The sequence below is a fragment of the Myotis myotis genome, unplaced genomic scaffold (assembly GCF_014108235.1).
Source record: "Myotis myotis isolate mMyoMyo1 unplaced genomic scaffold, mMyoMyo1.p scaffold_m19_p_13, whole genome shotgun sequence".
Taxonomy (NCBI): domain Eukaryota; kingdom Metazoa; phylum Chordata; class Mammalia; order Chiroptera; family Vespertilionidae; genus Myotis; species Myotis myotis.
Window position 1 is genome coordinate 252,523 of NW_023416317.1, and position 27,775 is coordinate 280,297.

General features: G+C 42.5%; 1 protein-coding gene across 1 annotated transcript in view; it reads right to left on the reverse strand.

Moving 5' to 3' along the window:
* GXYLT2 (glucoside xylosyltransferase 2) overlaps nt 1–27,775 on the reverse strand; it is a 143,159-nt gene that overhangs the window by 109,283 nt on the left and 6,101 nt on the right. The window contains exons 3-4 of the mRNA XM_036333790.1: nt 19,981–20,173; nt 9,982–10,113 (exon numbers count right to left, since the gene is read on the reverse strand). Coding sequence (XP_036189683.1) covers nt 9,982–10,113; nt 19,981–20,173 — 325 coding nt within the window. The remainder of the gene's footprint in view (nt 1–9,981; nt 10,114–19,980; nt 20,174–27,775) is intronic.

Consider the following 27,775-nt stretch of genomic DNA (forward strand, 5'->3'; position numbering starts at 1 on the left):
AGTTAAATAGCTTATGTCAAAGCATTAAAAGGGACTGATAACAGTAATCCAATTTCTGTGACCCCAGCCAAAATTTTAAAACCAGTTTAAATTTAACTGATATCTCTTAATAATTATAATAAGTATAGAATTTTTAAATCATATATATATATATATATATATATATATATATATATATATATATATATTTGATGGTCTTTCAAGTTGGATTTCAAAACTATAACCAAGGAATGACTTTGAGAAATTTCACAGGCCCTGAAATGTTTTTCAAAAGTTTTTTCTCTCTTTTTAAAGGATTTTTTAATTTAGCTAAATTTATTATACTTGAAATCACATGGATAGCTTTATCAAATAAAAATTAATAAATATATTTTAATTTTTTGCCTCTGAGAAAGGGCAAAACAAGTTATTTTGTTTAATATTCCTTAGAATACAGCAGTGAAATTTTAAGATGTAATTTGAAATAACAAAAGCTCCTCACTACTGCATTTTAAATTAGGCTGAAAGTGGTGCAGTGTTTACCCCTAGTAAATCAAAAGTTTACTAAATACTATATAAGCATAACCAATGGACATAAGACACTGGGGGATAGGGGAGGCTAGGGGACTGTCTAGGGCGGGGGGATAAAATGGACACATATGTAATACCCTTTGTAATACTTTAAGCAATAAATAAAAAAAAATATTGTAGGAAAAAAACAAAACAAATGAAACCCTGATGAGCAGAATTACAAAATTTTATCAGATATGGGAGACAGAGAGTATGTCCCATCCCTAAGTCTTAGCTCTGCCTAATGAAATGGATCTTTCCCAGCTAGAAGACACCTACTGATCTCCCTGGAGACAGTTACTCCTAAGGGAATGTAGCTTCTCTCAGAGCCTAATCTCCCTGCCTATCACAGCCTCCACACCCAAACTGAGAGTCAGATGCTAGCATTCCTCACAGGACCAATTTGAAAGTCAAAGGCGGGGTAAGAGGGTGGGAGGAGAGGTGGAAGCAGTCAGGCTGTAAAGGAAATGTAAGGATTTGCTCATTTATATCAGAAGGAAAACTGAAGAATATGTGCAGAAATGTCTAAGGATTTAGAGGAAGAGTGGAAATATACAATTTTGTTTCTGGCTTAATGTATCAGAACATACACATGAGATTCTCAAATCCATGGGCTAACTGAAGAAGCCAGGAGTGTCTCTGTTTGTACGGGTGATTTATCAAAACCTAGCCTTCAATGGAAAATATATGCTTTACATGTTACCGCATTTATTCTCAATGATCGTATAAGGTATCAACCAGCATAGATAAGACTTTACAAAAGTTTACTAAATACTAAATTTACTTGCTTCGCTTTGCCTATTACTATCCTTGTAAGCAATTGAATCCTAGTAAAGTAAATTCTTCTGAAAAGGTTACTGAAGGCTTCCCATGATTCCTCTGTATATGCAAATAAGCCAAAGGGTATACTCTTTAAAAATATAATTGCTAACATTTACAGATTGTTGTTAAAATACTAAATCTGACAATAATTAGTCACCACAAATGAAAAATCACTTGAAATATATAGCTTTGCGACAGTATTTGTTAAAATCTCAAAAGGCAACCATGTTCCTTACATTTGTTGCTTGTGTGAGAAAGAAAACTGTCTGGAAGGAAATAAAAAGAGGTTTCCTTCAGATGTCTAACTAAAATTAAAAATCAATATATTGGGCCTCATAAGCTAAATTAAATAATTTGTGTTTTGCCTCCTTAAAGTTTATGTAAATTTACCCAAAGACTAATACCAGAAATTTAATGTCATTTACTGTCCATAACTTAGGACAAGTAAAGTTAAAAGAATAAATGTTATTTCAAACTGACTTAAAATTGGCAAATTGGGCTAAGTGGATATTCAGGGGAACTTAGCTGTCACCTATTAAAATATAAACTACTACAATTTTTATATAAGACCTCCATCATTATACCAAAAAACGCTAGGCAGGAACCAATTCCTGGAGCTTTAACTGTTTTTACTGATGGATCATCAAATGGGAAAGCTGCCTATCATACTATAAATTCTGACCGAGTCATACTGACCAGTCATACTTCTGTGCAAAGAATTGAATTAGAAGGTATTAAAGCTGCGTTGCAAGATTTACTACAGCCTATTAATATAATTTCTGATTCCTCTTATGCTTCGGGCCTAGTAAGTAGAATTAAAACTGTCCGGTTGAAATGGCTTAGTGACCAAAGTTTATTCTTACTATTTAAGCAAGTTCAACAGATTGTGCAGCAGAGAAAATACCCTTTTTATATCACCCACATCAGGGCTCACAGCATATTACCTAGCCCATTAACTAAGGTAAATGCACATGCTGATTAATTGGTTGCTTTATTAAAAGAGGCTTCAGAGTATCATCAGCTTTTAAAAATTCCAACTTGAAAAACAAAAAAGGGGGATGATGGAGAAATCACCTTCGGGTAGGCTGCACCTAGCTTTAATTACTCTAAAATTTTTCACTTGTGATGCTAATGGAAAGACACCTATGGAGCTACATTGGTGTCAGAATAAAAGGAACAGCCCAGAGACCACCTGGGGCATGGTAAAGTGAAGTATGGTAACAATTATTTCAGGTTAAAACTGTAAGTTTGGTCTTAAAAGACACATTTTTCCTTTACCTGGGAAGGACAGCACAGCTATCCCAAGGTTAGAGAGCTCCAGTTAATATGTCAACTCAGTGTTCTGGAGACCCAAAACTGTAATTTAGATAAAGTGCCTAAGTTTAAACCAGGTCACTCAAGGGTTCTAGACCCAAAACTGTAATTTAGATAACATGCCTAAGTTTAACCTAGGTCACCAAGGACTCTAGATAATATGTTCACCCAAAAAACTGTAAGTTAGATAGCATACTGTCTCTGCTTCTGTAAATTTCTTCTTTTTTTTGAAAACTAGGTTCCTCATTCCAAACCTTGAGTTTAAAATTAAGTTGTCATGACCTAGAGCAAAGAATATTCTTACATGGTATTATTCTACAAAGTTTTATTAATTTTTGATGCTTTACAACAGTATATTGTGCATTTATCCCAAACAAACTTACAAATTAATATTTACTTTGAATGTTTTGAGAATGTGAAGGGATTTATTCCCTCCTGGGAAGGCACTTAAGCATTCTGTATTGACCTCTCTTGACCTTTTTTTTTTTTTTTTTTTTTGCCAAAAGGATTCCAATTGTCTACAGCTGTTATCTGAGCTCTCCGTTCAAGCTGAGATCATGAAAAGCTGGTACCATGGATCTGTCTCTTGCCCAGTGGCGTAAGCTGGGCCCTCTCTGGAGAAGAAACCTGGGTTCCCTATGATCAATGCCGGGACCCCGCCAGCAGGCGAGGGGATCCAAAGGCAGTTGCTCGGCATGGAGGCCAGAGGGACATAGGCTACCAAGGAGACAGAACTGAACCTCACATCACCCTACTTGGCCCAGAGATGGCTGGTAGTCAAAGATGGGTAAGACCCCACAAGGTGGGGCAACCTAAGACAGGCACAGTCGGGGGCCAGTAGGAGAAAACTTGGGGATCAACAGAGGTGGGGCACAGATCCTCACCCCCCCCCAATGGTGCAGGGGCTTGAACACTCGCCCCTTCTGAGGAAGGTCTCCTGTCCCCAGGGCTGCTTCTTGCTTCCCATGCCCAGCCCAGATCAGGAACCAAATAACAGAAGAGATTTGGTCCAGCTGAAATCAGAATCCAGATAAACGGAGGCTTGGCTAACAGACCCTATGTCTAAATCTAGCCTAACAACAGGAATGCTTGGGCCTTCACAAGGATGTAAAGTGATCCTTTTCATTAATATTTACAGTGTAAATTAAGATTATTGTTAAAATATTAAATTTGACAGTAACATAGTTGTCAAGTTTTCAAATTAATTAAATTTGGCTAATTTGAGATAAGTAATTATTCAAAAAGTATTAACCAAAATTTTCATTTCGTGGTAAACATGCTATGAACCTAAAGCATGTTCAGGTTCATTTTTTTGTGTGCAAAAAATTAATATTTAAAGCTATTTAGACTGCATTATAAAATTTCCAAGAAGCCTCCTAATTAAATCAAAAAAAGGGGGATAGTGGAAAAATGCTATGTAAGAAAATAGATCTTATAACTAAATTAAAATTTTTTCATTAGCGAGACACCCAGAAAAAACACACATGATGCCAGGGTAAGCCAGGGAAAGATCATTTTAAAGAAAAAAACCCCAAGTAAGGTTTTTTCCTTTAACCTTTGGTCGAGAATATGTTTGTATACTTTCAGAAAACAGCTTCAAAACCATATGGATTCCTGCGACAACAGATCCCAGAAAGAATTGCTCCAGCCACAAAGACAAAAGAGACAGTTCAGAGATGGAGATGGTGAAGACGCCTTGCCATGCTAACAATCAGCAGCTGTGCATCACTGCAGGGTGCCCAGGACCAGACCAGAAAGGACCGGACCTGCATTTTCCACCATCCAGAACCAACATTTCATGCTGGCACGTACACATGAACTGTAGGACATTGAAACTTGGACTCAGAACTGTTGGACATTGAAATAGGGACTTGTTCTTATATTTCTAGTCTACAGATACTTGATTTTTTAAAGAAAAAATAAGGGGGAGATGCCGGAGTCCATTCATTGTCTTCACTAGCTGAGTTTAGACAGAGACCCCCAAAAGCTAGTAACCTTTGATTCCTAGCAAAGGTCAGAACTGTGCACCACCGAGTTAATCTAGGAACCACCCAGTTAATTTAGGTAATAATAGTTGAAGCATCCCCCCCTTAGTTCACTTAATTCCTTAGATACTTATGTAGATCATTGTTGATTATTGTTAATCAGATACTCCCAGAAATCTATTGATGAGCTAATCAGATACTTTGTCTATTCCTGGAAATTGTTTGCTGATCTGTGTGTCATTGAAACCTCCTTACCCTAAGGGCTACTCCAGATCAATAAAAGATTGGAGCAGCCTGAGCATGGGAGGAAGTCCTTCGGGACTTGCCCGCCTGGTCCCCCAAAATTGCAAAATTATCTCGTGTCTTTTTCTCTCATTTGTTGTGCAGCTCCTCTTTCAGATACCGAACCCTACTCCATGCAGAACGTGGAAGGAGTCTTACTCGACAGAGGCCTCCAGCTAATTTCCAGATTTCTTCAGAGGGAATTCCTCTGTGTGTATCTGCAGGTTTACTTGTCCATGGGAGGAGGGAAGTTCAGGAGGCTTCTATGTTGCCATCTTGAAAGTTCAAGTTGTTTTGCCTGATGCAGTGGGTCTTTTTTTTTTTTTCTTCATATAATATGATAGTCTTTTGGTGGGTTCCATCAATTTGGGAACTGGTGTCTTCTTAGTCTGGAAAATTTTCTTACATTACTTTTACTGTTGATTTTTTGTAGATTATGTTCTCTATTCTCTCTTCCCAAAGTCCCTATTTTTTTTATCCTCACTCAAGAATATATTTTTATAGATTTTAGAGAGAAAGGAATGGAGAGAGAGAGAGAGAGAGAGAGAGAGAGAGAGAGAGAGAGAGAGAAACATCAATCAGCTGCCTTCTGTACGCAACCCAACCTGGGATCAAACCACAACCTAGGCATGTGCCCTGACTGGAAGTCAAACCCACAACCTTTTGACAACACTCCAACCAACCCAGCCATACCCCAAAGTCCTTATTTGTTGAGATGTTGGACTTATCCTCTAACTTTCCGATCATCTTATTGACATTATTGAATTAGTTTTTATTGTTTCTTCTTTTAATTTTACTTTCACAAAGATTTCCTCAGCCTTTTCTTTCAATTATTCTATTGAGTTATTCATTTCTGTTATCATATTTTGAATTTACAAGAATTTATGTTTAATCCTGTTTCATATTTTTTACAGAATCTTGTGTCTTCATATATTATCTTCTTTTATTTCTGAGGGTACTAGTGATAATTTCTTTAGAAGTTTTATTCATTGTATATATATTATTTTCTCTAAGTTGTTTTGACGGCTGTCCTATTATGGGGATTCTTCAAATTTCTAGTGATTGCTGATTTCTGTTAATATTTAAGAGCTGTTTGTAAAGTAGAAAAGAGAAAAAGAGAGCAAGAAATTGAAAATCTTTTTGAAAAAACTTCCCTAATTTGGTCAAGAAAATAGACATACAATTCCAAGAAGTGCTAAGTCCCAAACAAGAGGAACCCAAAGAGACCTACACCAAGACAATTTAAATGCAAAAGGTTAAAGACAAAGAGAAACCCTTAAAAGCTGTACAAGAGCCCTAACCGGTTTGGCTCAGTGGATAGAGCGTCAGCCTGCGGACTGAAGGGTCCCAGGTTCGTTCCAGTCAAGGGCATGTACTTTGGCTGCGGGCACATCCCCAGTGGGGGGTGTGCAGGAAGCAGCTGATCGATGTTTCTAACTCTCTATTCCTCTCCCTTCCTCTCTGTAAAAATTCAATAATATATATTTTTTAAAAAGCACTACGAGAAAAGCAGTTAGTTGCCTATAAGGACTGTCAGCTGATTTCTCAACAGGAACTTTGCAGGCTGGAAGGGATTGACAAGAAATATTTAAAGTTATGAAAAGCAAGGACCTTACAACCAAGACTATTCTACCCAGCAAAAATCTCATTTAGAATCAAAGGGCATATAAAGAGTTTTCCAGACAAGAAAAGCTAAAGGAGTTCATCACCACCAACCCAGTGTTACATAAATGTCAAAGGGTCTTCTTTTAGAAGAAGAAGAAAAAATATTAAAAATATGAACAATAAAATAAATATACATCTATCAACAATTAAATCTAAAAAAAATAAACAAACAAGCAGAACATAAATGGATTCATAGATACAAAAAACATTTGCCAGATGAGAGAGAAGCTGCGGGGATGGATGAAAAAGGTGAAAGAATTTAGAAGTACAAATTGGTTGTTACAGAATAGTCATGGGGATGTAAAGTACAGCATAGGGAATGTAGTCAATAATATTCTAATAATTATGTCTGGTGTCAGATGGATGTGAGATTTATTGGGATGATCAGTTGGTAAGTTATGTAATGTCTAAGCAATGAGGTGTACACCTGAAACATAATAATGTATGTCAACTATAATAGAAAATTTTTTTAATTATTAAAAAAAGAAAACTTGCCCTAACTGGTTTGGCTCAGTGGATAGAGAGTCAGCCTGTGGACTGAAGGGTCCCAGGTTCGATTCCAGTCAAGGGCATGTACCTTGGTCGCGGGCACATCCCCAGTAGGGAGTGTGCAGGAGGCATCTGATCAATGTTTCTCTCTCAGTGATGTTTCTAACTCTCTATCCCTCTCCCTTCCTCTCTGTAAAAAAAAATCAATAAAATATATTTTTTTAAAAAAAGAAAATTCTTAGGACAAATTTATAGGTCAAGGCTATAAGCAATTGTATCCTGTTTCTCTTGACTATATTCTTCCCTAACTCCTTCCTTGAACATGGATGCTTGTGCTTGAGGCAAGTCCTGAGATCCAGAAAGACACCAGACATTATTATAATCTTGGAACTTACTGAAACTTGGTTAAAAAAGCCTTTCTCCCTAGGTGAGGCCTGTATAGTGCCTTACCTTAACCTAACTCACATGACCAAGTATCTGCAGACTCTCCAACCGGTGATCTCTGTCATATTTTACATATCTCTAGGATCCCCAGTGGAGTACATTATTGAGGACAGAGGTCTTTGTAATCAAATAAGCACAGTGTGTAATGTAAGACATAAATCCATTATAAACATCTCACTAATTCTTATTAAGTGGGGAAAAAGTGATGTGAATTCATGAAACTCAATTATTTCCTTTACTAAAGGAAAAGGGAAAAGTCCTCCAGGATCGATTTAATTAACACTTTTTATTTATTTGTAATTGGCATATTGTTTTAAATACTTTAAGCTTCTGTATTACCTGCAGCTTGGAGGGCTTAATTGAGCTATCTGAAGTTCAGTGTGCACAGTAATGGTCTTGCTCTCAGGACCGTTCTTCACAGAACTAGGAAAGTAAATGTCCATTGATATTTAGGTATTCAGATATCCTGACTTGGTGAGACCTAGATTCCAGTGATCGCACTTGAAAATCTTGAGTTGCAAAGACTTGTACTCTGATCATTCTCATAGTAAAATCTTACCCGAGACAGGGTTTCTTCCACAGGTGTGAGGTAGGTGAGACTCCCTTCAGAAAACGGGTAAGACTGTGCTTCTCAGTCAACTGACCGACCACCTACAGAACGTTTACACTTTAGGGCTTCTGTCTTCTCTGTGCTGCTTTAGCAGCATGCCTGATTTGGTTTTATAGAGATGAATTTCAAGGAAAACATCACCTAAATTTTATTTCAAATTACATCTCTCTGATGTCCAAAAATGTCATATTATGAGATGACTCAGAAAAGAGAACTGTCCTGTCAATCACAATCTCTATTATTTTTAAGGACCTCTAGTTTCTATTACAAAAGCAGAATGCCAGAACCCATTTGTCATTGAAAATTGAACACTTACTTAGCTGGATGAATGAAAACCATCATGTGGTAGGTTTGTTTTTTTAATTCAAGGTCAGGGAAAAAATGTGTTGCTAATATTTTTTTGGATAGGTTTGAGAGAGAATTTTCCAACAGTAAATTTGGCTATATACAAAATGAAGACAATAAGCAGAAGCCTGACAACTTTTTTTCTCATCTTCCTAAATGGTAGTTTTAAAATCACCAACCCAGAGATTTAGTGTCAATCTGAGATTATTTTTTCATACCCCCATTTTAATACATGTAATCCCATCTTACAACAAATATAATCCCATCTGGCCTTGTTCTTCTCACAGGTTCTGTGTAAGAAATGCTAAAAACCCCATCTGCCATTTAGGGTTTCAGACCAACAGATGGTAAGACTTCCCTTTGTGGATGCCTCCCAGGCACCCCAAAATCAAAATATGACTCACATTCATCTCTCCTGTTACCAAAACAGATTTTTCTCTAGACTCTTCCATCTCTAAATATCACCACCATTCACTTAGTAGACTGAACCATAAGAAATGGCCTTTTTTTGTAGGTCATAAATAGCTGAATATTGGCAATTTCAAACAGATCAACCTTTTCAGATCAGAAATCTGGGTGAAATCCCTCTTACCTCACTTCCCTTCAACTCTTACAACAAACCAATCATAAAAACTTATAAATTCTATTTCTCACACAGGTTCTAAATCCATCTCTAAAGCAACCACTATAGCACAAGTCATCATTCATTGACCTCAGCAATCAATGAGATTCATCCAGCTAAGTAAGTGTGCAATGACCAGTGTGTCCTCTTTAAACCACACGTTAGATCATCCCACTTCTATGCTAGAAACCAGTTCACAGCCCCTCTCTGCCCTGCACACAGAGCAGAGGCTCAGCGGGGCCTCCAGAGCCCACAGTTCTGCCCTTCAGTCCCACCTCACTCTGTTTTCTGGTTATTTTACTCTTTTATTTTCTTACTATGTTCCTTGATAGTCTTGGTTTTGATATAAGTTCAGTAATTTTTCTATTTAGTATTTTTAAAAATGAAATTGAAATTACCTTAAAAATTCAAAATCAAAAGGCTGCACCAAAACTCTGGACCTTTTCTGAATTATTCCCTAGCCTGGCTATATCTAGTGGTAGTTACTATTATAAGAAAAAATAACAATAATCAAAGCTAATATTTACTGAGGGTCAAGCTGACAGAGCAAATTGAGGTGCAGAACAACAGGGGAGCTGTGAGGTTTGCAGAGCTAGTAAATGGTGTGCGTCAGAAAGACCCATCATTCAAAGCATGCTTTGGATGCTCTTAGCCCCTCAATCTTTGGGAAAGACAACCTTTCAAACTCAGGGACCCTCTTTCTACACCATGAAGACTAAGAGCAGTGACTACAGACAGATCCAAGAGACAAATTTTTAGCTGTAAAATGCCTCTAAATGTGCTGTGGTTAATCCCACTCCATTTCCAGGGACAACTCTCTCTCAAGCGAAACTTCATTGAAACAGGGTTCCTACCGGGAGGAAGAGTCTCTGGGCAGCACAGGGTTTGAACAGCTTCCTCCACTCCTGGGGGTTTCCCACGGAAAATGTGATGGGGTAGATTCTGTGCACAAACTTCTCCGTATACGAGTCAGGCCACTGCTGTAACTGAAAAACATGAAAGTCAAGGGGAGGGTGATCAGACCCCCAGAAATATGGAAACCATCTGGAGCTTCTGAATGGTCAGATGGAATGTATTCCAGAAACATACATAAAAAGTCTAACTTTGTCACCACTTTCAATGCTCCCTGAGGAAAGACCATTGCTACTTCCAGAGGTGACAAGGTGATGGGAAATACGTGAACACAGTGAGGACAGTATAAATGGAACAAACTTTCAAGAGGGAAATTGGGAAAGTGCTAAGGACAAATCCTCAAAGACAAAGATACAGAATTTTTACCAAAACCTATTTTGATAGGAAAGAAAAACCACACACACATTTGGGAACAAACTAAATGCTCCTAATTCATTATCATAGAAATATGCAATGGACTACTGTACAGTTAGAATAAAGTAGATCTATATGTGTTGACATGAAAATAATGGTTATGATATCTAGTTAGGTTTTAGGAAAAGCGAGAGAGCAAGATATTGAAAACCTATTTGAAGAAATAATGACAGAAAACTTCCCCTATCTGGTGAAAGAAATAGACTTGCAAGTACAGGAAGCAAAAAGGGTCCCAAACAAGAGGAACCCAAAGAGGCCCACACCAAGACATATCATAATTAAAATGCCAAGGGCAAAAGACAAAGAGAGAATCTTAAAAGGAGCAAGAGAAAAGCAGTTAGTTACCTACAAGGAAGTGGCCATACATTTTAATAGTTGAAAAAATAAAATCAAGAGTAATATTTTGTGATGTGAAAAATCAGATGAAATTTGGATCCCCATGTTTATAAATAAAGATCTTATTGAAACACAGCCACACCAATTGTTTACATGCTTCTATGGCTGCTTCCACAGTAAGCAGAGGTGAGTGACTGGAATGTTCAGCCTGCAGAGCCTGAAACAGTTGCCAGCTGGTCTCTCACTGGAAAAGCTGGTCAGGCCCTATTTTAGAAGTAATTCAGTCTAAGTATCAGCTAGACAAGAGAGAATGAAGGATCTGATCCTATTTCTGATGTTAACATAAAAAAAGAAAAATAACTAAATACACCAGAACTGTTGTCCCTGAGCATTTTTTTTCATTTACAATTTTATGACTTCTTTTCTAATGTATATATACTGCTTATATAGTCATATAAAAGTTTTCAAAAAAAGACAGATCATTGGGAACACTTTAAATCTGTAACGTTAAGATGGCTATTTGGGGAGAAACCAAGATGGAGGCATAGGTAAACACCTGAAATTGCTGCCTCGCACAACCACTTCAAAAATACAACTAAAAGATGAGACAGATACCATCCAGAACCACGGGAAAGCTGGCTGAGTGGAAATTCTACAACTAGAAGGAAAGAGAAGAGCACACTGAGACTCAGAGGAGGTGCGGACGTAAAGTGCAGAGGTACGGAGGCGCGTGTGCTCGGAAAGTACTGGCAACGGAGGATGCCAGTGTCTTTTTCAATCAGGAGGGAGTCTCAAGCTCCCCACTGCTCTGAACTCCAGTTCCGGGCGAATCTCTGGGGACCCAGACCCATACAGGGAGAAACTGGACTGTCTGGCATCTGGCAGAACTCGAGGGCGGCTTTCTCTCAGAGGTGCTGGCAGCGATTACCGTGGGACACTGAGACAGGACACTGAGACCCGGGGGCCTCTTTGGGCAGGGCTGAGGATCATCCATAGCTGTTTGCTCCACGCTATTGATTCCCTGAGACCCCGCCCCACCCAAGCTGCTAGCAGAGGCTTTTGCATATGAATGGGCTGGCCCTTTGAGAGCTAAAATTACTGCAGCTGGGTCAGAGAGACCCAGAACATCCAAAAGAAGGCCCAAGGCCCCACAGCAGCTTGCATTGTTTCACAGCTGGGCCTCATCTGGGCACCTCCAAACCCCAAACAAGGAAGAGGAATCTGCAGATTTCCCCATACCTCCAGCTGGGTAGCCTCAGGAAGAGGCTAAATTAGCACCTCCTTAGAGATCCAAGAGCCAGTGTACCCAGTGATCAGATTGGGACCATCCAGATTACAACTCCTCAGATCCATAAGGAACACACTCAGGGGGCAGATTCAGTGAGCACCAAAGCCCCACTGAAGCAAGTCTTGCCCCATAAGGGTGTCTTCAGCACAGAAGTTCTCCCACTGTAGACACAGCTGATTCTCACAGACAATTGGCCTGGAGGTCAATTCCTCCCAGTGATACCAACAACAATCAAGGCTTAACTACAACAAGACTGTGCACACAGTCCACAAAGGGGTGCACCAAGAGTGTCCACCTCAGGTAATTGGGGAGGCTGAGCCACTGGGCCCTATAGGACACCTAGCACACAAAGCCACTCTATCAACACAGGGAAGCATAAAAAATGCGGAGACAAAGAAACAGGCCACAAATGACAGAAATGGAGGAAAGCAACGACTGGATATAGAGTTCAAAATCACGGTTATAAGGTTTTTCAAGAATTTTCTAGAAACCGCCGATAAATTTAGTGAGATCCTCGAGGTTATGAAAAAGGACCAACTAGAAATTAAGCATACACTGACTGAAATAAAGAATATTATACAGAGATCCAACAGCAGACAAGAGGATCCCAAGAATCAAGTCAAAGGAAAAAAAGTCAGTTACCTACAAGGGAGTACCCATACGATTGTCAGCTGATTTCTCAACAGAAACTTTGCAGGCCAGAAGGGAGTGGCAAGAAATATGCAAAGTGATGAATAGCAAGAACCTACAACCTTGGTTACTTTACCCAGCAAAGCTATCATTCAGAATTGAAGGTTAGATAAAGAGCTTCACAGATAAGAAAAAGCTAAAGGAGTTCATCACCACCAAACCAGTATTATATGAAATGCTGAAAGGTATTCTTTAAGAAGAGGAAGAAGAAAAAGGTAAAGATAAAATTATGAACAACAAATACATATCCATCAACAAGTAAATCTAAAAATCAAGTGAATAAAAAAATCTGATGAACAGAGTAAACTGGTGAATATAATAGAATCAGGGGCATAGAAAGGGAGTGGACTGACAATTCTTGGGTGGGGGGGGGGAAGGGGCGTGGGGGTGCGGGAAGAGACTGGACAAAAATTGTACACCTATGGATGAGGGCAGTGGGGGGATAAGGGCAGAGGGTTGGGTGGGAACTGGGTGGAGGGGAGCTATGGGGGAGGGAAAGAGGAACAACTTTAATAATCTGAACAATAAATATTAAAAAAAAATAAATGCTTGGGGAAAAAAAAAAAAAGATGGCTATTTGGGCTCTGGGCAGGTAGTTCCATTGGTTAGAGCATCGTTCAAAGTGCCAAGGTGTGGGTTTGATCCTGGGTTGGGACACATACAAGCAGCAACCAATGATGTATAAATAAGTGAACAAATCAATGTCTCCCTCCATCTCCCCCCTTTCTCTCTCTAGAAATCAATCAATAATTTTTTTGAAGGATGGATATTCAGGAGAGAAATCTCGGAATGAGAAAGAGCAGGAGTGATAGTCAAAGTACTTGACAACTGACTTATGAAGGGCCTAACCAATCAGACCCACAACAGGACAGATATTCAGTACAACTGCACAGACACCTCCAGACTGAGACAGGGCTAACCATCCAGGGCAACGGGACCCAGCAGCCAGCACATGCTGGCAGGCCCCGGAGCAGTGGTGCCTGCACAGCACCCACCGTCAGCCCTGGAGGGGCAGCAGGAGGTCCCAGGTCCACTGGTTTCCTTAACAACTTGATCCTTACCATCCTGTCTTCTGGAAGCTTGTCCACCTTTATCAGTCTATGTCTTTTAAATAAAATATTCAGGCCATTTACATTTTCACTCTGCATATAGGAATCTCTGCTGATTGCAAACATTGGACACTCCTGTTGACACTTCCTCCATGGCAAAGACACACACACACACACACACACACACACACACACACACACACACACACACACGAGCTGTTGCTGCCCCACTGCCCCTGCCAGAATGGATTGGTGGCCATTCCCCTTTCTGTGTCCCACTATTTTCTAATACTGAGTCTGGGGCAGGAGCAAAGAGGAGCCAAACCTAAATCACATGTCTGATCCCAAGCTTCCTGGAGAGTCCAGGAAATCAACCAGCTGCCATTTTCAGCTTCTATTTCAGGAGATGACAAAGATAAATAAAACTTTAAAATATTAAAGATCTACAATGTAGATGGTAAGAATCACCACCATATCTATTGTATTTAAGCAGATTTAAAATAAATTCTACTTAAATAAAGCTCACCCACAACGCAACTTCCAAAGGAATAATGATGGCGAGTAGCTTTTTTTTTTTTTTTTTTTTTTTTTACCCTGAGGTATGTGACTTTGCACTTCCCAGGAAGTTATTATAAGAAACTTTGGATATTCCCACAATGCTCTGCGTTGGCACTTACAGCTCTGAGCAGTAGCATAACCTGCCCTCCACCTTCCCTGTGGAGGAGAAACCCGCTGCTGACCCTCGGCTAACACACTGCCCCACGTCTAGATGTTCCAAGAATCTTTGTAGAATGAGAGAATATACAGATGGCCTGACCCACCGCACAGGCACACTCTGCAGAGCAAGCATCATTTGTCCCCTTTGTGTATTCATCTACCATGGGTGTGGTTTACCTTTACTACAAAAACATTGGAACTGAGAATTCAGCGACTGTGTAAGAGCCAAGATTTTAAATCAAAACTGGCACCACAGTCTGAGTATGAAAACAACGGGTGACACCATAGGTCCTGCCCAAATTTTAACAACCAAGTATAATTTCCTTCATTTAGTTGAACTTCACTGTCTAACAAAGACCTGAGGAAATGAGCCATCAAATGGGTAAAGGCATCAGGAAATTCAAAATGTGGCACAACTTCACACGTATCTACAATGATTTCATCCATATAATTTGCTCCTAATTACCCCAAAACTTAGTAATTTTTTATCTATTATGCTCATGGGTCCCCTGGTCCAGAAGTGTGGACAGGCCCAGAAGGGACAACTTGACCCTGCTCCACAGTATCTGGGCCTCAATTGGAAGCCTGGAAGGGGAGAGCTGGAATCACCTGGAGGCTCGCTTGCTCACATGTCTGGCGGGAGAGGGGAGTTACTGGCTGGGACTTGGTCCCTCTCTGCGTGGACCTCTGTGTGTCGTCTCTCCGTGCAGGATAGCTGGGCTTCATCACAGTGCAGTGGCCAGGCTCTGGGGCAGGCATCCCGAGAAGAACCAAGCAGAGCCATCTCCTTTCTATGACCAAGGCTCAGATGTCACATAGCATTACATGTCTCATACCCTACTTTATATGAACATATGTATTACGTATGTAGATGTGTATGTGTTGCCTATTGCCTTATAACAAACTTAGTAGCTCAAAACCAAAAGCATTTATCTCAGATAGTTCCTCGGGGTCAGCAATCCTCAAGCTGCGTTGTTCTGGCTCAAGGCTTCTTGTGAGGTTACAGCCCAATGGCTGGAGCTACAGTCATCCTGACCTGGCGCCGTTAGCTGGTTATTAATAACAGGAAGGAGCAGAGTGAAGGCCAGACACTACAGGCATGTCACCCGGGAGCTTCACCAGGAGCTGCCGTTTCACACTCCCCAGCGGCCAACAGAGGGGAGGCAGCCGCATGCCCAGTGAAGCTGGGGGGACTAGGGAAGGTGCTTGCTGTCAGTCACAGCTGAGAACAAAGGTCAGCATGGGTGTGGCCACTGTAGGGGCACAAAACTTGGGCTATTTACTCCCCTGAACAAAGGAGTTCCCTCTCTTGTGCTTTTACTGCTCTTGGGACTCCTGGGAGTTGGGTGACTCTGGGTTTGTGGGGCTCCCTTGCATTCACCTCCATTACCCATGGCCATGAGGACCCCAAACACTGGACTAATGGACTTCAGCCAGCTTAATGCTGAAGAGGCCCTGGCTGCAACATGGAAATAAACTCTGGCCACTGGCGCTGCTTCTAGCTTCACTGAGGCCCCAGCTCCACTTCTATGACTGGACTAAGGAAACCCATGCAAATAAAAATCACTCATTCTCCCAGGCTAGATTCAGAAAATTCTTTTCCTTGAGATATTGTAAGGCTTCCACCCCCAGCATCCAGTGGGGAAAGGACCCCCGTTTTCTTTTATATCAATCTGCAGGCTTCATGGAGCAGGGGTTCCGTCCCCAGGTTTACCCCCGAGTGCGCGTGCCAGGAGCCTTCCTTCCTGAGCTGTGGCCTCTTTGACCTGCCTGACAGCAGCTGGCTCCCCCAGAGAAAGGGGTCAGGAGAGAAAGAGAATGCGAACAAGAAGGAAGATGTCATGCCTTTTTAAAATCTAATTCTGAAGTGGAATAGCATCACTTCTTCCCTATGCCACTGGTCACACAGACCAAGCTGCGTCAGTGTAGGAGGGAAATTCAGAGGGTGTGAATAAGAAGGTGGGACACTGGGGCCTCTGAAAAATACAACCTGCCCACATACGTAGCCACACAGCCACAACTTCCTCCTCCTGACCTTGTCTGAAGCGGAAGCTTACATTGTGTTTGGCTCCATCCTCATGCCCCGGCTCCCTGCATGAGGAGGGACTCAGGAAGCACTTGTCCAGCGGGTGTTGTACAAGACGTGGCTAGTGTTTGCCCACAGCCAGTGTCCTTCCTTCCTGCACACAGAGTGCTTCTCAGCCCCTCACAACACTTCTAGACAATGAATGGGTGCAGAGAAGACGTGTCACTGTCAAGCGGAGGGACTAAAAAGCAGTCGTGATGCGCTGTCTCTTCTCCTGGAGAGGAGACCCAGGCCTTGGAGGCCACAGGCTCCGGCAGATGCACCAGAGCATGGCTGGTCTGCACGAGAGACAGCCCTGGGATTCTCTGGGAGCAGCCACTACAGCCTGGCCTGGCCGGTTCCGTCACAGATCTGTCATCTCTGCCATCAGTCCCACTGGCCCCAAGTGCAGAGGAGAAAACTGAAGCTCACAAAGGCCACGAGATTTTGTCACTTAGTTTGTAAAATAGAAACATGATTGTTACCTTTAAAAAGCGTTGTTATGAGGATTAAGTAATAGTCAACCATAAACCCTTGACAAATGCTTATTATGACTTCCATCATTTCCAGACCACAGCTTCCGACCAGCTATGTATGTTTCCGTGATTTTTCTCCTCCCCCCGCCCCCCCGTACCCTGACTCAGTTTTCAAGGCATTTTGCAAACATATTCAAAGCCCCAAGAATATCTGTTCCCCTGGCTTCTCTTGGTGAAGATGTGACGGTGGTTTCTTCTTTAGGAAACATTTTCCAGCTTCCTGTAGCCTTTCTCTGCCCAACCTGCTGCTTGGGCGTGTCTCACCAGCGGCCCCTCGTGGCAGGCGGCAGCACTGCGGTCTCAGTAAGCAGGTCCCGTGCAGAGCAAGCGAGGCATCCGAATCTCACAGGCTTTCAGGGAAAACAAAGCTCGCTCTGCATGAACAAGCTGCGGGACTGCGGAGGGGCGTTTCCCACGCGCTCCTCATGTGCTGGCTAGAAACTACTATTCCTTCCTCAGCACAGAAACAGTCAAATAAATGATGGCTCAGCCACATAATTAACTGCTAGGTAGTCACCAAAAAGGATGATGCAGGAATGTAGGGATCCTGACCTGGGGAGGAAAAGCAAGTTCCAGGAGAACTCTGAGAGATAATCCTGATTTCGTACAAGAAATATATGTTAAGTTGGGTACATAAATATGCATGCATTATTATGTGCCTATATACTATTACATCCTATATAATAAAGTGGTAAAATGCAAATTGACCCTCATGCCCTCACAAGATGGCTGCCTATGACCAGGCCAACAGGGGGTTAGTGAGGGACGACCAAACAACTGAACAGCAGGCTGCATGGGGCGACCAGGCCAGTAAGGGGGGGTGGGGCTGTGAGGGTGGACCAGGCCAGCGGGGGGGGGGGGGGGGAAGGGGGGGACAGTTGGTGGCAACCAGGCTAACCAGGTTGGCAGAGGGGGGCGACCAGGCCGGCAGGGGGGGCAGCAAGAGGCAACCAGATTGGCGGGGGAGGAAGTTAGGGACAACCAGGCTGGCGGGGGGGGCGGGGAGGGCAGTTGGGGGCAATTAGGCTGGTGGGGGGGGGCAGTGAGGGGCAACTAGGCCTGGGGGGGGCAGTTCAGGGCAACCAGGCTGGTGGGGGGGGGGCAGTTAGAGGTGACCAGGCCAACTGGGAGGGGGCAGTTGGGGGCAATCAGGCCAGCATGCAGAGACAGTGAGGGGTGAACCAGGCTGGTTGGGGAGGCAGTTAGGGGCAATCAGGCCGGTACGCAGAGACAGTGAGGGGCAATCAGGCCAGCAGCGGGGGGCAGTTAGGGGCCACCAGGCAGGCAGGCAGGTGAGCAATCAGGAACCAGCAGTCCAGGATTGTGAGAGGTATGCCCTGGACTGGAGAGGGTGCAGGCTGGGCTGAGGGGACCCCCTACCCCCATGCATGAATTTCATGCACCGGTCCACAGATAAACACACATACACACCTGTATATGGGGGGGAAAAACATTTAAAAGAATCACTCTAAATTGCTAAGTCTGATACTTTCTTGGGTAGGACTGAAAGGTAGCAAAGACTGCACATTTAGTTTATAAGCCCTATATTGTTTAAATTTATTTTAACTAACATATATTACTTATTTATAACATATACTACATAGCACATCAATGAACATAAACTATCCGTCTCCCGAGTGAGAACAGTGTTCATAATTCCAAGAGGGATCAAGCTCTGGGGCAAATGCTTTCAGTGCATCATCTCATTTCATCCTCACGATGCTTCCATCTACAGGTGCAATCACCCCTGTGGGAGCCGCGCCAGTGAGAGCACAGAGGCCTTGTTGTTCATACACCGGGATGTCCAAGGCTGTTCTGGCATGAGACTCATTGGGGTGCCCAAAGCCAAGACACCATGAGCGGGTGTAAGGATATCTGGTACACTGTGCCCTTCTGTAACCCAAATGATTGATGTCACTGTTGTCAGCTAGCCTGCTTTATCTCTGGAGTAATATACAGACTACTGACCAGTTAGTCTGTAAGAGAGCAGCTGGGCAGAGCAGAGGCTAGAGAGCTCAGAGAAGGAGAGGCGGTAGGCAGAGAGAATGTAGCTCCTACGTGTGCAGGAGAGAGGAGAGCTCAGACGGAGCTGAGAGCTGGTGCTGCCACGATGGAAGGCTAGGAGCTCACAGAGAGCTCAGATACAGCTGCCATGTTACCCCGCCAGTGTGCTGGGCAGGGAGACAGGAAAAGCTGCTGAGCCAGAGAGGCCATGAGGCTGCAGCTCTAAGGGAGAGGCAGGTGCTATTGCTGTGTGAAGCTTCAGGTTTAGAGGCAGCGTGCAGCTGCTGAGATAACAGCTGTGGGTACAGAGACAGATGCTGCTTTATGGAAAAGACATGTATTCACCAACTGGTGTGCGGCTACCTACCTGTATGGGCTTTGCTGTGAGGACTGTCTTGTCTGATAGTTATGTGGCCACTGGCTCCTGCAATAAAGACTCATCCTTCTACTAGTGCACCCACAACCTCTCATGGCTTCTCTGTCTGCCCGCCACCGAGAAAGAATTGGCCTGCTGTCTAGTGAGCAGAGGATAAAGGCGGACTTGGCTTAAGTTCCCAACAGTGAGTGTAGTGGGCAGGGTTAGAGAAGGAACCAGCCCTGGCGTAGTCGGGAAGAGTTGCGAAGAATACATGGACTCACAACAACTCAGAGCAGCAGTGCTGAGCAGAGCTCCTGCTGGCTCTGACACCCTGTGTTACAGATAACAGTGAGGCGCAGAGTCAAAGGTGCAGAGTCACACAGTTGAATGTGCAGCAAAATACATCTGTGAACAATATATGCTTTTCCCAAAATGCAGCCCAGCTGACTCGGCACATGTTATGCTGCAATATCTGCAAATTCACCTGCTTATCAAACTCGGGCTTCAGAGATTCTTCTGTGAAAATGTGGAAGTGCATCTTCCTGTGGCTGAAGAGCACGGCTGACTTCAGCATGACCAGCGTCTCCTCCAGCCGGTTGCCACAGGCCACCACGGCCAGGTGGATCCAGAGCTTGGGGGGCAGCACGGCATGGAAACTCCTGGGTTCTCCGGGTCTCCTGGAAAGAATACAAATTAAATCTATTCCTAAACTTATTAAAAAAAGAAAACAGCCAGTAAATGGTTGGAACATTCCAAAACATGAGCAGGCACAATATGTTATATTTTATAAAGTGATAAGCTGACAACTCTTCTTGTTCAGAGAATAATACCATGTATCCAGCATTGACCCTGGCAGTGGCAGGAGTCACAGTTAGGGCTGCGGGAGGGGACTGTGACTTCCATGCCAGCACACAGCTGTCTGGTGCCTGCTGGCTGCCACTGGCCCAGCTGGGAAATAGCATTGTAACCTTGACAGCTGTGACAGGGGCTGGGAAGCTTCCCTCATAGGGGCCATGGAAATTAGATTTGAATGCAACTTGAGTAAGAGGGTGGGGCATGGCTTTCTCATGTGAAATGAGCAACATGATATTCTCACCATCTGGATGGTGTTAGGTTGTGGGGGGTGCATGACCATTGAACCAAAGGAAAATCACACAAGTCTGGGAGGTGAGCACAGGAACCCACACATGTGCCTCTATTACGTGTTGGGAGAGTCGTGAAGAAACAGGCATTAATCTAACCATCTCACTCACGGTTGTGGAGGTGGTATGTGTGAAATTCAGCTTCCAGTATGAAACTGATTAGTGAGAAACGGGCAGGAGAGGAGGCAGGTTAAGCTGAAAATTACCAAGGAACCAAATACCAAGTTAACAGCTGAGAAGGGATCAGGATCCAAGAGTCCTGCTATTTCATCATAACAAAAGATTTGTTCCAGACGCCGGGATGCAGCCCAGCCTCAGACACAGCACTGAGAAACAGTCCTGGCAAGTGGGAGAAGGGGGCCCTGTTAGGGGCCTGAGACAAAGGGAACTAATGTACTCGAGCAAAAGATGCAGACGGGGAAGCCTGGATGTTGGAGACACCTCCCTTCCGAAACCTGAGCACAGCAAGCTGCCCTGTGAACTGCCCGTGGGAGGAGGGCAATTTGCTCCCCATTCCTTTCCCCAGGAAGAAAGTTAAAGATGTGGGTGGAGCTTGCTGGGCAGCTTCCTAATCTGATCACTCAGGAGCATGCTCAATAGGAGACCCTTCCTGCTCAGCGAGCCAGGATGCAGAAAGTCCCTGAGAGTCCACTGATTTTGATGATCACAGGAGAAGATAGCAGCGAGGTCCTAAGTCTCTCCCTAAATTATCCCCCTCTCTTCATCCTCCCATTGAAGGCCACCGTCTTCCTTCCCCTTCATAACTGGGGCAGCTCCCCTGTGAGTGAAAAGTTGACTGCAGCACAATAAGGTATTTTGAGAAAAAGACAGACTGCACTGACATAACTTTTATTACAGTACTAGAGGCCGGGTGCACAAATTCGTGCACGGGTTGGGTCTGGTGGCCCGACCTAATCCGGGTGATCAGGGTGGGCCAGTTGGGGGGAGGGGCCGCAGGCGGTTGGCTGGCCGGCCAGCCCCCTGGTTGAACTCCCAGTTGAACTCTGGGTTGAACTCCCGTGGAGGGGACAATTTGCATACTAGCCTTTTATTATCTAGGATATATTTATAATTGTTCAATTTTATTATTTGTTGCTAATCTCTCACTGTGCTGAATTTATAAATTAAACTTTATCGGGGCATGTATGTACAGGAAAGAACATATATAAATAGTCCTCTCTATCCAGGGCAGATATGCTCTAAGACCCCCCATGGATGCTGAAAACCATGAGTAGAACTAAACCCTATCCATATGTTCTAAGCACCCCTTAGCATCTCTTCAGCAAATCTGGATTGCCAGCATCACTACTCTTGCATTTTGGGGGCATAATTAAGTGTGCAAGTATTTTGATATCCTTACAGTCAATCTGATGACCAAGACAGCTATAAGTAACTAATGAACATCTATTATAATAAAAGCGTAATATGCTAATTAGACCAAACAGCCAGACGACCTTCCAGTCGTTCTTCTGGACAACCTTCCAGAGGAAGCCAGGGCTGTGAGGGCCGAGGCAAGCCGTCACGCCTGTGTGGGCTGAGCCCCTGCATGAAGTTCGTGCATCAGGCCTCTAGTGTAACATAGACCGCATGAATACGCTGGACAAAAGGATAATTCATATTCTGGGTGGGATGGAGAGGGGCAGCAGGGAGTTCAGAATTGTATGCAATTTAAAACTTTTGAATTGTTTATTTTTGGAATAATTATCCTATATAATAAAAGTGTAATATGCTAAGTGTCCAACCGTTCATTCAACTGTTTGTTCGACCGTTCCACCAGTCACTATGATGTGCACTGACCATTGGGGGCAGACACTCCAAACAGCAGGTTAGCTTGCTGCTGGGATACAGCCAATTGGAACTGGGTGAGACAGGCCAGACACATCATGCTCCCTCCCTCCCCCACCCCCCCGTGGTCCCTCCCTGGCCCCGATGGGCCCAATTGAGACTGGGTGAGATGGGCCAGACATGCCCTGGAGCCCTCCTGCAGTCCCTCCCTGGCTGGCCGGCCTCCATCGGCCCCGATCAGGCGAGACAGCCCTGATCACCGGCCAGGCCAAGGGACCCCACTGGTGAACAAATTCGTGCACAGGGCCTCTAGTATCCAATATTTTCAGATGACAGTTGACCATGGATAACTGAAACCATGGATAAGGAGGGACTATTATAATGGACAGAATAGAGCAAGATGCCTGCCCTTGCAGAGTTATTTTCTACAGGTGGTAGGGGAAGGACAAAGAAAGAAACAGCAGCAAAGCAAATAGTAAGTAAGTAATTTACACAGATAGTGATTCAGTGGTGAGCACTGTGAAGGAGATAGAGCAGGAAAACATACAGGAGCGGCTGCTGGGCTGGCACACTTTACACAGCCCCACTGAAAAGGTGAGATCTGGAGACAACCTGGAGAAGATGAGGGAGTGACCATGGCACTTCTGGGTGAGGAACAGTCAGAGCAAAGGTGCTACACCAGGAACATGCCCAGCGAATTCGCGATGCCTGCCTTTAGGTCTCAGGTGTTGGTTCACTTCCTCAGCTTCATAGCTGAGTTTTCAGACCCGCTGTTAAAGCCACCTCCCAATTAACTTATGTAAAGGGATGGGAAGAGCATGTCACCGATAACGCTAAATTCACAAACAACTAGCTAAAATATGCTACAAAGATATTTAATACAAACTCATTTGCTTAAAAATATGCTCAATATTTAGGAACAGATACATCATCCCAAGGTACTAAAACTATACATGCGATTGTTTAGATATCTTAAATATGAACCATTACCCCACCCCAAACAGAAAAACTCTGACTAGTTTAGCTTTACACAATGAGCTTCTACATGAATAAAACATTTAACCTTAGTAATCTGGGAATACAAATTCAAACAAGAAAGAGATTCCATTTTATTTTCAGATTGGCAAACATATTAAAAGAAAATAAAAGTTGGGCCATATAAGCCTTGAAGAGATGGAGGTGGGAGACAGTTCAGAAATTGCCAATTGGCCACAACCATGGAGAGCCCCTGGCAATATCTCCCAGGAGTGAAAATATGCACACTGCTCAGCCCTCCAGTTCTACATTTATACATACAACATGAAGAAACTCGCACACTTGCACAAGACTCTTGCAAGAATGCTCGCAGCAACCCTGTTTTTCATAGTGAAAAATTGGAAATAACTTTGCTGTCCACACACAGGACAATCATGAATGTATCTGATATGTTTAAGTGGAATACTACATAGCAGTGAAAATGAACAAACCAGAATGCCATGTATCATCATAAGGCCAAAATGGAAAAAGGCAATTTATAGAAGGATAGCCATAGAATATCACTGAGATGAAGCTTAAAACAAGCAAAATGGCACTATATATTGCTCACAGACATGTGAAAAAAAAGTAAACATGCATAAGGATGATAAACATCAAATGCAAGATAGTGGTTATTTCTGGAGACTTAAGTTTTTATTTCCTACTAGTAAGGTGAGTGCAGGGTGCACAGAAATTCATTATTTATTATTTTTATTTTGTGTACCCAAACTAATAGACATACATTTCTTTTTTCTAATTAAGAAAAGCTTGTGACCCCCTGCTGCACAGCAGGCTGCTTCAGAGATCTGGGAATGTGGTACAAAAAGCAGGGGTGGAGCAGCCTCTCTCTTGGTGTTTGCTGACCATTCTGGGGTCAGTTCAAGTATCTGTGGTTGGGATTTAATGAGGCCTTTGCTGCCCAGATTCTGCTGCCTCTCACATTACATTAAAAATCTCAGGCTTCAGGTAATAAGTATTTGTGTTGTGCAGTCACAATGAATGATCAAGTTTAAGGTCATTGAAATGTTGTGACTTTCACCAGCTCCTACCAATGACACTTAACTTTCAACTGTCACTCAAGACTGTGAGATCAAGGGAAGCCCACTCTGCACGCCTATAATTTAAACCTTAACCCATGGGCTTTGGTGGGAATGGGGAGTGGGAATTACAGCATTGCCCTAATGGCTATGTTCTCATTTAAACGTTATAAAAAAGAGTTGAAGTAGACTTTTGCTGTCCAGGAGTATCAAGGACCTATTGCTTAAGACTGGAGTAGCCATCTAGCCACCACACTGGTGGAGCCTAAATAGGAGTCAGCACAGCAGAAAGCAGAGCCACAGGTGGTGGGTGGCATTACTTGAGCACCCGGATCCAGGTGCACCTTACCCTAAACTTGGACAGTTCATTTATTTTTTTTAAATTTTGTTTTATTGCTTAAAGATTACAAAGAGTATTACATATGTCTCCTTCCCCCCCCCCCGATGACATTCCCCTGACCTCCCCTACCGCCCAGTGTCTTGTGTCCATTGGTTATGCTTATATGCATGCATACAAGTCCTTCAGTTGATCTCTTACACCAACCCTCAACCCTCCCCAGGCTTCCCACTGTAGTTTGACATTCTGTTCAATGCTGCTCTGCCTCTATTTTTGTTCATCAGTTTATAATGGTCTTTATTATCCATAAATGAGTGAGATCATGTGGTATTTTTCTTTCATTGACTGGCTTATTTCACTTAGCATAAAGCTCTCCAGTTCCATCCATGCTGTTGCAAATGGTAAGAATTCCTTCTTTTTTACAGCAGCATAGTATTCCATTATGTAGATGTACCACAGTTTTCTAATCCATTCATCGGCTGATGGGCATTTAGGCTGATTCCAAATCTTAGCTATGGTGAATTGTGCTGCTATGAACATAGAGGTGCATATATCCTTTCTGATTGGTGTTTCTGATTTCTTTGGACATATTCCTAGAAGTGGGATCACTGGGTCAAATGCGAGTTCCATTTTTAGTTTTTTGAGGAAACTCCATACTGTCTTCCACAGTGGCTGCACCAGTCTGCATTCCCACCAGCAGTGCACAGTGTTCCTTTTTCTCCACATCCTCTCCAGCACTTGTCGTTTGCTGATTTGTTGATGATAGCCAGTCTGACAGGTGTGAGATGGTACCTCATTGTTGTTTTGATTTGCATTTCTCGGATGATTAGTGACTTTGAGCAAATTTTCATATGTCTCTTGGCTTTCTGGATGTCCTCTTTTGAAAAGTGTCTATTTAGGTCCTTTGCCCATTTTTTGATTGGATTCTTTATCTTCCTTTTGTTAAGTTGTAAGAGTTCCCTATAAATGGTGGAGATTAAACCCTTATCGGTGATAACATTGGCAATTATGTTCTCCCATGCAGTGGGTTTTCTTGTTGTTTTGTTGATGGTTTCTTTTGCTGTGCAGAAGCTTCTTATTTTGATGTAGTCCCATTTGTTTATTTTCTCTTTAGTTTCCAATGCCCTAGGAGCTGTATCAGTGAAGAAATTGCTTCGGCATATGTCTGAGATGTTGTTGACTTTGGATTCCTCTAGTATTTTTATGGTTTCCCATCTTACATTTAAGTCCTTTATCCATTTTGAGTTCATTTTTGTGTATGGTGTAAGTTGGTGATCTAGTTTCATTTTTCTGCATGTATCTGTCCAATTTTCTGAACACCATTTATTGAAGACTGTCTTGACTCCATTGTATGTTCTTGCCTCCTTTGTCAAATATTAATTGAGCATATTTGTTTGGGTCAATTTCTGGGCTCTCTATTCTATTCAATTGATCTATATGTCTGTTCTTGTGCCAGAACCAGGCAGTTTTGAGAACAGTGGCTTTGTAATACAGCTTGATATCTGGTATTGAGATCTAACCTACTTTGTTCTTCTTTCTCAGGATTGCTGCAGCTATTCGGGGTCTTTTTTTATTCCAGATGAATTTTTGGAGATTTCCTTCTAGGTCTGTGAAATATGCCATTGGTATATTAATGGTAAGTGCATTTTATTTATAGATTGCTTTGGGTAGTACGGACATTTTAATGATGTTGATTCTACCAATCCTTGAACACGGTATGCTCTTCCATCTGTTTATGTCTTCCTCTATCTCTTTTTTCAACATTCTATAGTTTTCTAAGTAGAAGTCTTTTACCTCTTTAGTTAAGTTGATTCCTAGGTATCTTAATTTTTTTGGTGTGATGGTAAATGGGATTGCTTTTTTAGTCTCTCTTTCTGTAAGTTCACTATTGGTGTATAGAAATGCCATAGATTTCTTGGGGTTAATTTTATATCCTGCTACATTGCCAAATTCATTTATTAAGTCTAATAGTTTTTTTGATAGAGTCTTTAGGGTTTTTTATGTACAATATCATGTCCTCTGCGAATAAGGACAGTTTTACTTCTTTTTTTCCAATTTGGATGCCTTTTATTTCTTCTTCTTCTCTAATCGCAATGGCTAATACTTCCAGTACTATGTTGAACAGGAGTGGTGAGAGTGGGCATCCCTGTCTTGTTCCTGTTCTTAAGGGAAATGGTTTTAGTTTTTGTCCATTGAGCATGCTGTTGGCTGTGGGTTTGTCATATATGGCTTTTATTATGTTGAGGTATGATCCTTCTATTCCCACCTTGCTGAGAGTTTTTATAAAAAATGGGTGTTGGATTTTGTCAAATGCTTTTTCTGCATCAATTGATATGACTATGTGGTTTTTTTCTCTCAATTTGTTTATGTGATGTATCATGTTTATTGATTTGCGGATATTGTACCATCCTTGCATCCCTGGGATAAATCCTACTTGGTCATGGTGTATGATTTTTCTGATGTACTGCTGGATCCGATTTGCTAAGATTTTGTTGAGGATTTTGGCATCTATGTTCATGAGGGATATTGACCTGTCATTCTCTTTCATTGTGTTGCTTTATCTGTTTTTGGTATTAGGGTGATGCTGGCTTCATAGAATGAGCTTGGAAGTGTTCCTTCCTCTTGAATTTTTTGTAGTAGTCTGAGGAGGATAGGTTTTAGTTCTTCCTTGAATGTTTGGTAAAACTTCCCTGTGAAGCCATCTGGCCCTGGGCTTTTGTTTGCTGGAAGCTTTTTGATGACTGCTTCAATTTCTTCCATAGTTATTGGCCTATTGAGATTTTTAGATTCTTCCTGATTGAGTTTTGGAATGTTGTATTTTTCTAGGAATATGTCCATTTCCTCCAGGTGGTCTAGCTTGTTGGAGTAGAGTTCTTCATAGTATTTTTTAACAATCGTTTGTATTTCTGTGGGGTCTGTTGTTATTTCCCCTCTATCGTTTCTGATTTTGTTTATTTGGGTCTT